The sequence below is a fragment of the Castor canadensis genome, chromosome 5 (assembly GCF_047511655.1).
Source record: "Castor canadensis chromosome 5, mCasCan1.hap1v2, whole genome shotgun sequence".
Lineage (NCBI taxonomy): Eukaryota > Metazoa > Chordata > Mammalia > Rodentia > Castoridae > Castor > Castor canadensis.
Window position 1 is genome coordinate 178,778,149 of NC_133390.1, and position 14,543 is coordinate 178,792,691.

Here is a 14,543-nt window from a genome sequence, read left to right on the forward strand (position 1 = left end):
TTTATTCTAGACATTAATCCTTTGTTGGATAAAGAGTTGGCAAAATTTTTCTCCTATTCTGTAAGCTGTCTTTCCACTTTGCTGAAGATTCCTTTGCTTGCAGAAGCTTTTTAGTTTGGTGCAATCACATTTTTCCTTTTGTTGCCTGCATTTTTACATTCTTTTCTCCTGGAACTGGGGTTTGAATTCAGGACTTCACACTTGCTAAGCTGGTGCTCTACTGCTTGAGCCATATCCCCAGCCCCTTTTCTCAGGTTATTTTTAGAATAGGATCTTACTTTATCCCAGCTATTTGGCTGAAATGTGGTCTCTCAATCTTTTTGTCCAGGATTGACCTCAAACTGTGATCCTGTTGATTTCAGCCTCCCAAGTCCACTTTTACATTCTTGTCCCTCCAAAAAAAAAAAAAAAAACACTTGCCCAAACCAGAATCCTAGTGCTTCTTCCATGTTTTCTTCTAGTAGCTTTAGAGCTTGGAGTTTTATGTGTAGTCATTGAATCCATTTTGAGTGGCTTTTGGTACATGCTGAGAGACAGGCCTACTCCCATTCTTCTACATGTTGGTAACCATTTTCCAGCACCCTTTTTGAAGACAGTGTCTTTTTTTTTTAATTGTTTTATTATTCATATGTGCATACAAGGCTTGGATCATTTCTCCCCCCTGCCCCCACCCCCTCCCTTACTACCCACTCCTCTCCCCCCCACCCCCTTGATACCCGGCAGAAACTATTTTGCCCTTATCTCTAATTTTGTTGAAGAGAGAGTATAAGCAATAATAGGAAGGAACAAGGGTTTTTGCTGGTTGAGATAAGAATAGCTATACAGGGAGTTGACTCACATTAATTTCCTGTGCGTGGGTGTTACCTTCTAGGTTAATTCTTTTTGATCTAACCTTTTCTCTAGTTCCTGGTCCCCTTCTCCTATTGGCCTCAGTTGCTTTAAGGTATCTGCTTTAGTTTCTCTGCGTTAAGGGCAACAAATGCTAGCTAGTTTTTTAGGTGTCTTACCTATCCTCACCCCTCCCTTGTGTGCTAAAGCTTTTATCATGTGCTCAAAGTCCAATCCCATTGTTGTGTTTGCCCTTGATCTAATGTCCACATATGAGGGAGAACATACGATTTTTGGTCTTTTGGACCAGGCTAACCTCACTCAGAATGATGTTCTCCAATTCCATCCATGTACCAGCGAATGATAACATTTCGTTCTTCTTCATGGCTGCATAAAATTCCATTGTGTATAGATACCACATTTTCTTAATCCATTCGTCAGTGATGGGGCATCTTGGCTGTTTCCATAACTTGGCTATAGTGAATAGTGCTGCAATAAACATGGGTGTGCAGGTGCCTCTGGAGTAAGCTGTGTCACATTTTTTGGGTATATCCCCAAGAGTGGTATTGCTGGATCAAATGGTAGATCAATGTTTAGATTTTTAAGTAGCCTCCAAATTTTTTTCCAGAGTGGTTGTACTAGTCTACATTCCCACCAACAGTGTAAGAGGGTTCCTTTTTCCCCCGCATCCTCGCCAACACCTGTTGTTGGTGGTGTTGCTAATGATGGCTAGTGATTTTCCAGCACCCTTTTTGAAGACAGTGTCTTTGCCCGAGTGTGTGTTCTGGGTGCCTCTGGCGGTCTCTGGATTCTTTACTAACAAACTGTTCTGCTAGGACCTTGGTTTGGAGGTCTTGTTGCTTTTCTGAAATGGTGCACTCAGTTTATCGGTGGGCATTGACATCAGAGACTCTGAGAAGATGGAAACATTTGTGCTTGGCTGTCCATTCTACCATCTATAAGCTGTGACCCCAGAGTGCTTAGCTTCTCTGAGCCTCAGCCTCCCCATCTCTCGAATGGGCATGCTGATGGACCCCACCCTACAGAGTATAAGAGGAGGGGGTGAAACACATAGCAAGCGCATGTGGTGAAAGTGGTGGGGATAAGAGTGATGACACAGCTTGTGATTCCCTTGACTCAGTTTCCCACCTGGCAGATTACAGGTGGCATGGTGTTCAGCAAGCATAGTAAGGACTGTCGCATCAGGTTCACAGGTGATGCTGAAGCCTTTTGATCAGGGGCCATGTGCAGAGACGTTCCTGCTGGCCTCTGCTCACAGCTTCCCTCCTTGCAGGCATTCTGCAGTAGTCCAGGCCAGGTGGTGTGGATTTGCAAAGCTCCTAGAATTTGTTCTGGGGTGAGGCCATGGTGTGGGGGGACCCAGGAACGGCAGCTGGACTGCACCCCTCCCTCCCCAACTCCCAGCATTGCTCCATAAGGGGCTCTTCCACCTTCACCCCTGCCTTTTCCCACCCACCTGCTGAGCCCGGTGTAGTTGACATCATGGCGTCTGGCCACTGGCAGGTCTTCTCCGGTCATTTGGTGACTAACTGAATGAATGGCTTTGGGGTGCTTTGGCCAGGTTCTGGGGAGCAGCATTCAGGCAGGGAGGTCCTGACCACGGGGTTCCAGCTAGGAGTTGCCAAGGAGCAGGTCAAGTCTCAAGCAATGTGAAGGCAAGAGGTGGAAGCCCCCACCCACACAGCTGGAGGACAGAGCAGCAAACCATGCCCGAGTGCCAGCCTGGAGGGAGGGGCAGAGCCACACAGAGCCCTAGGCTTTGTGCGGAATCCTGGACAAGGGCTCAGGAGGCAATATTCTCACTGGGGCAAAGCGGCACAGCCCCAGATTTGGGGTGTTCAAATACAGCCCTGTCTGCTGCCCACGGTGGCTGAAGGGTCCGGAAGGGGGAAGGTTTCTGGCTCTGACCCGAGGACAGCATCGCTTCAGTTACAAAAATAATTGGAGCTTGGTGTTAATTTTGTGTAATTACGCTTCTTTCTCTTGACAAGCCCTTTGTTTATGTTTTGTGGGCTTGGTGGGGTTTTTGTTTCCTGTTTCTTCGGTTGCACCCTCCAGCCCCGCCAGTGAAAAACCACTTGAAGAATAGTCATTTGTCTTCCCATGGCTCAGTCTGGGCTGGTGGCGGGAGGGGAGCCAGCGTGCGGAGGCGGCTGCACTCCCGCAGCCGCACAGGGCTGGGAGATCCCAGCTCTTGCTCAGAGCTGGCGTCACCACGTGCTCTCTGACTGAGGCTGAGGCGGAGGCCCCTCCTGCCCTTGGACAAGACACTCCCCAGGCCGGGCGGGAAGCAGAGCCTGCTGGGCTGCAGGGCTGGTCCCCTGCCTGAGGATGCTGCATGGACCTCCCAGAGCCTCTGCAAGCAGAAGCCTGAAGCCAGGCAGCGCTGCCTGCCCCTCCCTAAGGCAGCGGGCAGGAAGAATTCCCTGAAGGGACCTCTGAGCGGCTTAAACACCCCGCTGGGTGGACAGTGCAGACCAGGCCAGGTTCTCAGGGGACGGCTGGAAAATGAAGACCTGCACACAGGCAGCCAGGGCCAGGACTCCTGGAGTACGCGCTCCTCCGGGCAGCTTTCCGTCCTCTGTGGGAGTCTGACTTGACTGTGCCAGCCAGAGGCGCCAGAGCTTCACTTTCTCTCCTGTCGCCTTTGGGGAGGTGATCTCTGAGGGGTGTGCGCCCACCGCTCACCTTCACAGACCCTGCTGGGATTTGCAAGCATCCACGCCATGGTGCAAAATGTAATTTTAGTGTTTTTCCGCAGACGGCTGAGCCAAAGGCCCGCTGTGGAGGAGCTGGAGAGAAGAAATATCCTAAAACGTGAGTAGCCGGCAGGTCCTCTCGAGGACCCTCAGTGTCCCTGTCCTGAGGCTGCTGCAGGAGCTCGCTCCCAGCCCAGCCCGGCTCTGCGGGCTCGGCACTCTGGGTTTCCTTAACTCTGAGCACCAGGGAGTCTGACAAGCCCTTCAGTGAAAGTCCACGCATCCAGAACCACTCCCTTCTCAATAAATTAAATGGAAAACGACTCTGTTCCTAGCATGATTAAAGAAAGATCTTAATTTCAAGATTAATTAGCCAGTCCTGTGGCCCTAGGGAAGCGAGCCAATACTCCATTGCATGCCATGGGACCAGCCTGGTTTCTTGGCAGTTTGGGATGTGTGTCCTAAGGGAAGCAGAACCACAGACAGGTCAGAAATGTTGCCAGGGAAGGACATGCCCCTTGGTTGTTACCCCTTAGGAGGAATAAAGCATCTAGATAAAGGAGCTGGGAAATCAGGATTTGGGATTCCAGGACCCTCGGCTCCTCCAGCCTTGTGTTTCCCCAGTTAGGTACATAATGATGGTGTGTGCCGAGCACACGTATAATCTCCACTACACGGGGTTCTATTTCATTAAAGTCGCTGAAGACTGGGGAGCGGTAAAACCTCTTCAAAAGTGTTCTTCAGGTAGTTCTTTACCTGGTCAACAGACTTCAGCTTTTAAAACACTTTCCACAAAAGAGGTTTCTAAGAGCCAATCAGGCAGCAAGATCTTTCAAGTTGTTTTTTTCTCTTTATGTGATGAACACTGAGGAGAGTCTGTGGGTTTAGTGTTTTGTTTGTAAGCATCTTTTTTTTTTTTTCTTTACAAAGCAGTAACAGTACCAAGGCATACAAGGCTTTTGTGGTACTGTCAGAAAACAGACCAGAGGCCTTTTGCACTGAACTCTAACCACTTCCTTCTTGTCTTTGCCTCAGAACCTTCATTAGCTCTAAAACAATCCCTTCACTTGTAGACTTTTGAACGTATTTAACTCAGATGAAGAATTCTTCCTGTTACTTTTTAAACTGAGGATATGGTGACTCTTCTATTATGTGAGCTAGGCTATGTGTGAGGGTTTAAAGAAAACTGCACATTGGTAATACACTCAGCCACACAGAGAAGTCAAGCTATCTGTGACCAAATGTTTGAATTTTTAAAAAATTAAGCCACTTATTTAAAATTAGATCTCCTAAGTCACCAATGTCATTAAAAGTAGTGGTCTAGACTTGAACAAGCCAGGTTCCAGTCTTAGGACATGCCAGGCTCCAACAGTCTGCTGCCCACACAGGAAGTCAGCACTACAGCCCGAAACTATTTCTCCTTTTAGTGGTTACCTCGTCCCATCTATGGTGGGCAGTCAGGTCCTCCCCCCGGCAAGGACTTCTAATTGTGTTCCTCTTTGCAAATAAATATCAAAGCCTTCAAAATAGATCTGTTTGGTGGATAGAGTACTAGGAAGGAGAGAGCTGGAACTGACCACACTCAGCGCCAGGGTATGGACTTTCTCCTGGTAACCATGGCAACCTGCCATAAACATTGTGCCTTCCCCAGTGATCCAGATTTGTCCTTAGCCTAGAAGCCTTCTCAAGTGTCGTGAGTGGGAGGACCTGAGAATTTAGCTACTAGGTTTGTGGTGGGTATTTGCTTTGTTTTGTTCTATGGAGATGAGAATAGGTTAGCCATATATGGCTTGGTATAGAATATCACACTCACAGTCCCCTCACACATGGGCCATCAGACATTCATGCTACAGTGCAGCTTTGCTTGCAATGGAATCAGAAACCATCACTTTGCATTTGCAGCCCCATCTGAGGAGCACGCAGAATGCTGCCTTGTGTACTCCTGGCTCTAACAGCCTAAGACATGGTGGCCCCTTTTTGTGGTTCTAATAGTGACTCCTTATTAGGCCCAATCTGTGCCAGGCATTTTAATCCGGGCTCCATGTATGTTTTCTCATTCAGTCCTTTCCACGAATTTGGCAGGTTTGTACGGTGTTCCCATTTTACTAGTGAAGCAGGTTAGATGACATTTTGACAAGCGAATGTTGGCAAGAGGACAGACAGAGTGACTCAAGCCCAGCTCTGCCTCACTCCATTGCCCCCTGCTTAGAAGCAGTCCCAGTTCTGAATGTCTGCAGAAGGCTCATGAGTAACTGCCCAAGGCTCTGGAACAACTTCCAGAAACTATGCGTCTAGAGGTCCTGACCACCGGCCCTTGTTGTGTATAAGGCACATTATTTTCTGGGTCTGGGAGTAAGATCGCTAAGGGTAGCTCAGAGAGAAGTTTGGGCTGTCAGGAAAGGAGGTGTCTAACAAAGCACCTCAAAAAGAGAGACTCTGTGACAGGCACTTCCAAAGACTGCTGTGCTCACAGACCTAGATGATGATAGTTTCACAAATGAGAAAAAAAATCTGTTTGCCTCAATTTTTTTCACATGGAGGCTTCACTTGGAGTTTGTTCATGGCCTATTTTTAAGAAACCTGGAGAATTACTTACATATTCCTCACTGCTGACTTTACGACATTTTCACAATTGTTTTCCAATTTTACCAGTTTCTGATTAGCACTTACAATATGCTTTGTTCTGGTTTATCACTTGGCTAAAGAACCAAGCACATGGCACTGTTTTGTTTCCTTTTCTACAATACTTTAACCCAAGATGACTTTAAAAGAATACTGAAAAGTGTAACCACTGACATATTATACCCAATCAATCCCCCAGTACATGCATATTTTAAGTGAATCATTTAAATAGATAATGTGAAATTATGTTAACTGCAAGTAGCAGGATTTCCCTTTCCAGATCCTGGCGGTGTTTCTGGGAGGACTGTTTGGTTGAGATCTCTTTCCTAGGAAGGGAGCTCTGTTCAGGCCGGGGACTTGAGGCTTTATTTAGCAACAGAGAATGCTAGAAATAGGACAGCCATTATCTTTGTGTCACAGGGTAAGGCATACATTGTATACTGTAACTCAGCACTCTAGCCTATATATAGCTTCAGTGTTAATAGTCACAACTCACCAAGCAAAGCCAATTTTGGTGATGGACTTGGGCTCCCTTAAAAGGCACTGTCATAGAAAAGTGTTCATGCTTCAGCACTGGAGAGTCAGCTGCTTTTTGTATAAGTTAAGGCTTGAAATATACCTTGAAAATATAAATTACAGGCAGGCATATGTTGCCCAGAGTCTGGAAGAAGGTATTCATTCCATGCCTTTTGTTAGTTGGCTAAAAGTTATGTATCCCTATGGAATGGAAAAAACAGCAAAGTGGTGACAGTGTGACTGGTATTCAAATGTGTATGTTTGTTCGCTTACTAATTCTACTATAGGTATTTTGTATGCAATCCGGGCTCCCAGATATAAATATACAGATAAAGATAGTTAGGTAGAATGGAGAGAGACCAACAGACACACAGAATAACTGCTTCCCAGAAGTAAACAGCAGCAATATGTGTGGCAGCTTCTAATGTGGGCAAGAGCAGAGGAGAACTGGGCTGGGTTGATTCTGTGTTAACAATCACACTGTGATCTCCTGAGCAGAGACTGGCAAAGTGGAAAAACAAAACATACTGTGATAGGGAAGGTGCAATCTATGAGGTCCCTTAATCTCCTTCCTTCAGCTATATAGCTGTGGAGACCTTGAGTACACTGCTCTATTAAAGAGAAGGCTTAAATTGCTTTTTTCCTCACTCTTTCACAGAAAGGAATGATCAGACAGAGCAGGAAGAAAGAAGAGAAATCAAGCAAAGATTAACAAGAAAGGTATTTTGATTAAAGCATTTTTATTCACGAATAACAAGGTGGACTAGAGAAAAGCTGGTTCTGTAGCACTTGGGATGGGAATGCAAGCAGCTCCCCATAATTTTGGATGAGTTCCCAGACGGCATGGCATCCATTAAATCGGAGTATTTGCTCAGTGACAGTGAATTAACTCACCAAAAGGACTCCAAAAGCAGTGCCTTTGCCCCATGGCTGACCGTGCGGATGAGGGCCACACAGTAGTAGGTTGGAAAAGCATACAACAATGTCTAAGAAAACCACACCTGAATATCAGCTTTAGTTACCTTTTAGACTTATCTTTGGTCACCATCTAGAAGTTTCTTGATTGTAGAAAATACTATTAGTATTGAGAGGTTTTGTGTTTGACTCAAATAGTCGAAATTTATTATGCCCAAGGGAGGTAGTAACTCTGTAAACCTTGATCTCCTTTTAAAACCCTCCCCATTTCTGAATCGTGTCTCTCTCTCTCCACTGTGTTCCACAATAATGAATGTCTCTCCTGCTTGAAGTTAAAATTATCCTTCCTGGGGTTGGTGTATAAGTACTAGTCTTAGTTAACATAACTTTCTTAGTAATTTTTAAAACGCTTATTTAATGGTACTTAAAATGTATTGTTAATTCACCTTGACCCTGAGCTAACGCACTGGTTGTGGTGTGAATCCTTCTGATAAAATGTGTTAAAGGAAGAGGGTTAAGATTTAGGATGTTATCATTTAAAATCTGTTTGAACAACCAATGTACTGTTAAAAATGAAGGACAGGAATGTACAACAGGTCATGTTCAGGGAAGAGTACTAGTGGGAGAGGGAAGGGTGGACAGAGGGTGAAGTAGGGTGAATATTGTTGATGTGCTTTGTAAACCTATGTGAAAACAGAACAATGAAACCTGTTAAAATTGTTTTAAGGAGGGAGTGGGGGATGAGGAAGAATGGTAGAGGGGTGAATTTAACCAAGGTACATTATGAGCATACATGGAAATGTCAATGAAACCCTCTTTTATAAATGGTATATGCTAATGAAAGTGTGAAGAAAAGAATGTATCATTTATGCCTTGCACATGAGACATTGTTTACGTGCAGGTTGTTCAGAGTTTTTTGTTTATAGAAATACGCCTGTTATTCAGAGTACTTCAAGAAAACCAGCTTGATATGTGATGCCTAACTATAATGATTTTTTATTTTAGCTTAATCAGAGGCCCACTGTTGATGAATTAAGAGACAGAAAAATTCTGATACGGTTCAGTGATTATGTGGAAGTTGCAAAAGCACAGGACTATGACAGACGGGCAGACAAGCCCTGGACGCGACTGTCAGCAGCAGATAAGGTACAGAACTGTATAGAGTGCTGGTCGGGGTGCTGTACCTTGTAATAAGGGCAAAACATGTCAAGGCAAGTTTATCCTCAGACAGTGGGAGCAATTAGCCATTTAAATTAGAGATATGCCTTGACTAGCTGTTGGTTTCACAAAGATAAGCCAGGGCCAGAATTGAGCGATAGTTCTCAACTGAGGGACAAATTCTATCCTGAGGGATACTGGGCAATGCCTACAGACATTCTGGATTGTCACATCTGGGGGTGCTACTAGCATCTATGAAGCAGAGGCTAGAGGTGCCACAAACATCACACAATTCAACGGCCCAAGAAAGAATTATCTGATTACAAACATCAAGAATGTGTAAACTGGGAAAACATGGTCTGGAGGATGAAAGCAAAAGTAGGTAAAGCTGACATAAAAAGAATAACCAAATGACAGATTTAAACGAGTTACAGTGAGATCAAAGGAATAGAGTCCACCCGAGATATTCAGGACATGTATAGGAGGGTCAGGGTTCTGTCCTGGTTTGACCAGCTTGGGAACCTCTTTTAGCAATCTGAACTGAAAGGTCAGAGGCTAGAAGACAGCAAGGAGGCAGTGGGTCACAGAAGCTCCGAGATGAGGAAGGGAATGGACATTTACCAAGCAGAGAGGGTAAGTTCCCGTCCATGGGCGGATGCTAATTACCGGCAGGATTTAAGCTGAGGAGTGTCTGAGCTGATAGAGGCTTTCCATCATACCTTTTGCCTCTAACAATTTTCAGAATGCTTGAGGACTTTAGCAAAAGAAAAATAATACATTCAGCCAGTGAATTTGCTAGTTATTTTTATATGATATGAATGTGTATTTATAAGTGTTCATAGGTATTGCATAAGCTTGAAGAAATGCTGTTGTGTTCAAGCTGGACTTGGTTCAAGCTTGACAAGGGGAAAGGAAAGTATCTTTGGTAGCAAATGTGTTTGAATATGGGATAAATATACCCCCCAAATTCATAACTCAAAGGTTTGTCCCAGTGGCTATGTTTGATGATTCTTTCTCACCTGGCCCTGGAGGGTTTATAAGAGAGCCATCCATGATAAAAATGGGCCTAAGGAAGCCAGAGGTGGACCATATATGAAGCCCCAAATAGCACTGAAAATACCATGATACTTGCCCCCCCCATGCCATGACAACTAAAACATTATTCAAATGGCACAAAACCTAACTGTATACTGAAGTTAGAATGACTTCTAGAATGTCTGAAGAATTCCAAGTTCACTAAAAGCTGATCGTTACTCATTGCTTTGCTGTTCTTATTTCATTAGTGCCCTAAGCTCATGTTTGATTCATCCATTAGTGTGGTGAGGGGCTGTCTGCCTACTACAGCACAGCAAATTAACTCACTAAAGACTTCCATAACACTGGCTACATAAGGATTGTTAGCACTGTACAAAGGAGGAAGACAGTCTAAATACTGAATGAAAAACTGTTTCCTCTGTATATTACAAAATATCAAAGTCAGCAAGTACTAAGAATGGTTGTTAATCTACAAACGTGATAGCTAATTTCTTCTATTAACTTTTGAATGTCCTGTTTTTTAATTTCAGGCAGCAATTCGTAAAGAATTAAATGAATACAAAAGTAATGAAATGGAGGTACATGCATCAAGCAAGCATTTGACAAGGTGACATTTATTTGTATGAATTTTATACATATTATATTGTATGTAAAAAACACACAAAAGCCACAGATACTTTGTATCCACTTAAACAAATTCAACATTTCTGCAGAGAACTGTACTAAACAGAATATGCTTCAATTAAAAATGCTGTTCCCAAGTTTTTTAATGAGGATTGATAGTGAAAGGTGGTATGTAAAACAGTATTAAGTAGTTAATGTGTATTTAAGAAAATTGGTCTCACAGCAGTGCAAGTTATCTTTCTATATGTTTAATTCCCCTCCTCTAATATTCAGAATTTCTCCAATTTGTGGAATTCACTAGTTTTTACTTAAATTGTGAGCAATTACTCTCCAACTTCCCATTTGCTTTCTTGTACCTTAAATTTATATTCACATCTTTAACGCAGTTAATGCTCCACCAAAGCTAAAAGAACATCCATTGCCTCTGCAATATGAGTACCTACCATATGCAAGGCACCATTCTGGGTGTGAGGAATGTGACTGTCACTATGACAGTGTTAATGTAGTTTATCTCTATAGGGAATATACTGTCTGATTTCTCCACAATCAACATTTTTCCCATCAAGTAGATACATTCTCTGTTCATGATACTGCACAAAATGAATGATGCTGAGTCTCTTGGCAATGACAAATAGGAGAAATTTTACTTCTCTCTACCTAACACTGTGCTATACATGATTTATTTCCTCCTTTTCCATAACCATGACCAGTAGTGGTCACCCCTTTAATCTTGATGGACATGACTGTTATGGAATAAGCCTTAGGCTACAAGCAGGTGCTCTGTCCTCTCTTCCTTTGTCTAAAGATATTTAAACCCCAAATATGAGAAGAAAGGAAATCCTACATATAATACTTCCTTAACTTAACGGGTTCATTTTCTTTTTGTTACAAAATGGTTACTGCAGTTATTTAAAAGATTTGCTCTGTAAGCTCAAGTATGCTGGAATTCCATCTTACCCACTAAGATTAGGGTGAATATGTCAAGGGAGGAAGAAGAGATAGGAAGGACAACATAAAATAATGCAAACATATAGTTTGTTTTTAAGTCTGTTATGGGTTTCTCCTACGGTAACATGCTTTGGGGAATGAATAACTCATTTTAGTTTTGATTATTCCTACTGGGTCTGTGAAATTTTAGGAGATAAAATTCTCCTATAAAACATACAATTATTTTAATGTTTATTCTGTTTTAAAGAAACAGGATGTATTACTACATAGTCTATATATGGTGATCTTGATTCATTACATTTTCCAATTATACATTAGAAGATATTTAAGTTCTTGACAGCTTTCTTAGATGACAAAATTTTAGAGTCCCAAACCTGAATCAGAAAAAAAAATCTAAGTTGTTTCATACCAAATTATACCACTTCATATCAATTTTAAAGAGAATATTTTTAGTCATGACTTTTCTTGAGTACATTAAACATTACTATGCACACATTACCAACTCCACAGAAGTATTCAAAGCACTGGCCTTTCTTTCAGACTAAGTTCTAGGTAGTCTTAACACTTCTGTGTCATGACACATTTAGAGTACAAGCAGGTCCTGAGAATCAGGAGCCCTCTGAGGCTAGTTTAACTGTAGCAGATCCATCCTTAGGTTTACGTATTAGACTCCTAAGCAGCTTTTAGTAGCAGTGAATGTATTTGTGGGAGGGTTTTGGCAATTCTAACTATTGAAAACTACATAAAATTTTTTGTCTTTTTCCTAATTTCTAGATTCCACAGGCCATAGAGATTTTCTTCTGAGAAGAATTTGTGTTTAATTTTTGATACCAACTTTGAACATTCATCAGGGAACTTTCCTGAAGTTTTCAGCTCAAGACTACCTGCTATGTTTGTGAGAAGAGCAGAATCACACACACAGGTGCAATCTTGGCCACACTTACCTACAAGAGGAGCAACCCAGAGGACACACTTCCTTCTTTGGTGTCTGAGGAGTGTGAACTGTTGGGGTCAGTTAAGGCCCATAGTAACTCTACCAGAAGAAAACTGCTGTTTGCCTTTCAACCTTGTTTTTCAGTTCTGCAGTGCAGTGGACAGGAGACATGCATGTGCCAGCTCACCACTCCCAGGCCTCTGACATGAGGGACATGTGATGCAGTGTCATTCAGTATTTTGTTGAAAAGACACTTTTATTCTGATCATGATTAATTTGAAAAACTCTTTAAGTTCATGTTATATAAAATGATTTACTGTATTATACTTTCTCTTTTTTTATATGTCTAACAAAAAATACAGCTCCAACATTTTGAGTCCTGTTAATTTTGTTCTTTAATTAAATGACTACTTATTTCAGGAAATTAACCCAGGCTTTATATTTTCTTGGGATTGGGAAGAATGACATCTTAGAACAGGACTCAGTGAAAGAGTCAACTTTTAGTACTTTTGAACCATCTAAAAACCAAACACATGAAAGAGAATGCCAACTTCTTTTTATGTGCTTTGTAAATTCTGTCAGTATATGTGGTTTGTGTCTCAGAAAATCAAATCACCCCTTTCAAATTAATTTAAATTTATGTACTAATAAGTGTTGAAGAGTGCATTTAATCTAGAAATAAGAAATAACTTGTTGGAAGGTATGCCTTCTTTCAGAGTATTTTTCAGTTCAAATTTGCAAATGTTATTAAAAGCCCAATTCTATCTATCTAAAAGCAGCAGCTCAGATGGAGTGGAAATCTACCCCAGCGCAAAGGTGAAAATTAATCTTGGCATAAAATTTAGCTTGGAAACAAGCTAAATAACAATAAACATTCCTTTGAGTAAGTGTCCTTACAGAGGACTCTTCCTTCCTTTTCCTCCAGCACTTGGTCATGTAGGAAGAAGTGACTTCAGGAGCTCACAGAACCTATACTTGCACCCAAGCTCTATGCTATTCAGCAAATTACTTATTTTCTCTACAGGGTGATCATTATCTCATACAACAATGCTGTGATTTCCAAGTGAGATGAAGTAGCCTAAAGTGCTGGCAAAGCCCTTAAGCACATTTCTCAGCATTCAGCCACTGGCTCAGTTCCCTGGAAGCACTACCTCGCTGCTTGCCCAGATCTTTCCTTTCCAATTCTTTAAAACTACTTACTTGTGAATCAGGTGCCCATGGAAACTGCTCAACACTGTGGTAACACTTTGAAGAAACATGTGATCAGTCCTTGATACTGGCAAACATACTATTAGTTGAATTGTAGCTTTTTTATAAGAAATTATTATGGTAGAAAAAGTTAAGCTCTACCTCTTGCTATGTAACATTTTGTTAATAACTTGACTTTTCTGGGCCTCAGTTTCTTTGTGAAATGAAACATCTAAATCCTTTCTAACTAGAAGTTACTTACTTTATTTGCATTTAACATGTATGTATACACTATGTATTCTATTTTATTCAAAACCCAGCCAACCACCCAAACACTATTTTCTAAGCTACACATTAGCAACTCCTCTTTTATATTGTATTCAATTAAAAATATTAATTGGGGCCTAAGTTATATAAAACTAAACTTTCAACTTTCCTCCCTTAGAAATATCCATATACCTACTATGAAACAAATAAAGGAAGATGCTATCATTCTAGAAACCACCTTGACCCTCAAAGCATAAAGGATATGTACTGCTTAGAAAAGAACCAGGAGCCGCCTATGGTCAGAGATGACTTGGTAGATAGAGCTCATGTTTATTTAGTTATTTGCTCAAAAAGTCCTGTATCTAATGGATAATAAAAATTAAGGTAAATTACAGGGTACACAAAGGAGGGTCTTGGATGGGTCAGACTCAAAGAATCTAAGATATCCTAAAACTAGAAGACATTTTCATTTTAATAAAAATTTTTGACCACAGTACTTAACTTTTATCATATTTTTATTGATTATAAATGATTCTCTAATTGTACTTACATATTTCATGTTCTTATCAGGTATTATAAGGGTTAAGAGATAAATGTGAGTCAAATATATTTACTCTGCACCAGCTAAGTATACTTAATCCTACAGTAAGTAAGTACATAATATCACATCTCAAGTACTTTTCAAGTTAGTTGGAAAAGCAAAATCAAGTAACAGCGCATGAGTCATATGGTAATGGAGTTACGTGAATATGTATATAAGTTTTCATATGTTGTATACACTTGAAGAG

The 14,543-nt window shown here is 41.7% G+C and overlaps 1 protein-coding gene across 2 annotated transcripts in view; it reads left to right on the forward strand.

The window, feature by feature from the left end:
• The window catches only part of Phactr3 (phosphatase and actin regulator 3), a 204,801-nt gene extending 192,073 nt beyond the window's left edge, over positions 1-12,728 (forward strand). For both annotated transcript variants that reach the window (XM_074075043.1, XM_074075042.1), the window contains exons 9-13: positions 3,611-3,666; positions 7,345-7,406; positions 8,607-8,747; positions 10,325-10,401; positions 12,141-12,728. In XM_074075043.1, coding sequence (XP_073931144.1) covers positions 3,611-3,666; positions 7,345-7,406; positions 8,607-8,747; positions 10,325-10,401; positions 12,141-12,156 — 352 coding nt within the window. In that variant the 3' untranslated portion in view covers positions 12,157-12,728. The remainder of the gene's footprint in view (positions 1-3,610; positions 3,667-7,344; positions 7,407-8,606; positions 8,748-10,324; positions 10,402-12,140) is intronic.
• Positions 12,729-14,543: the final 1,815 nt, after the last annotated feature.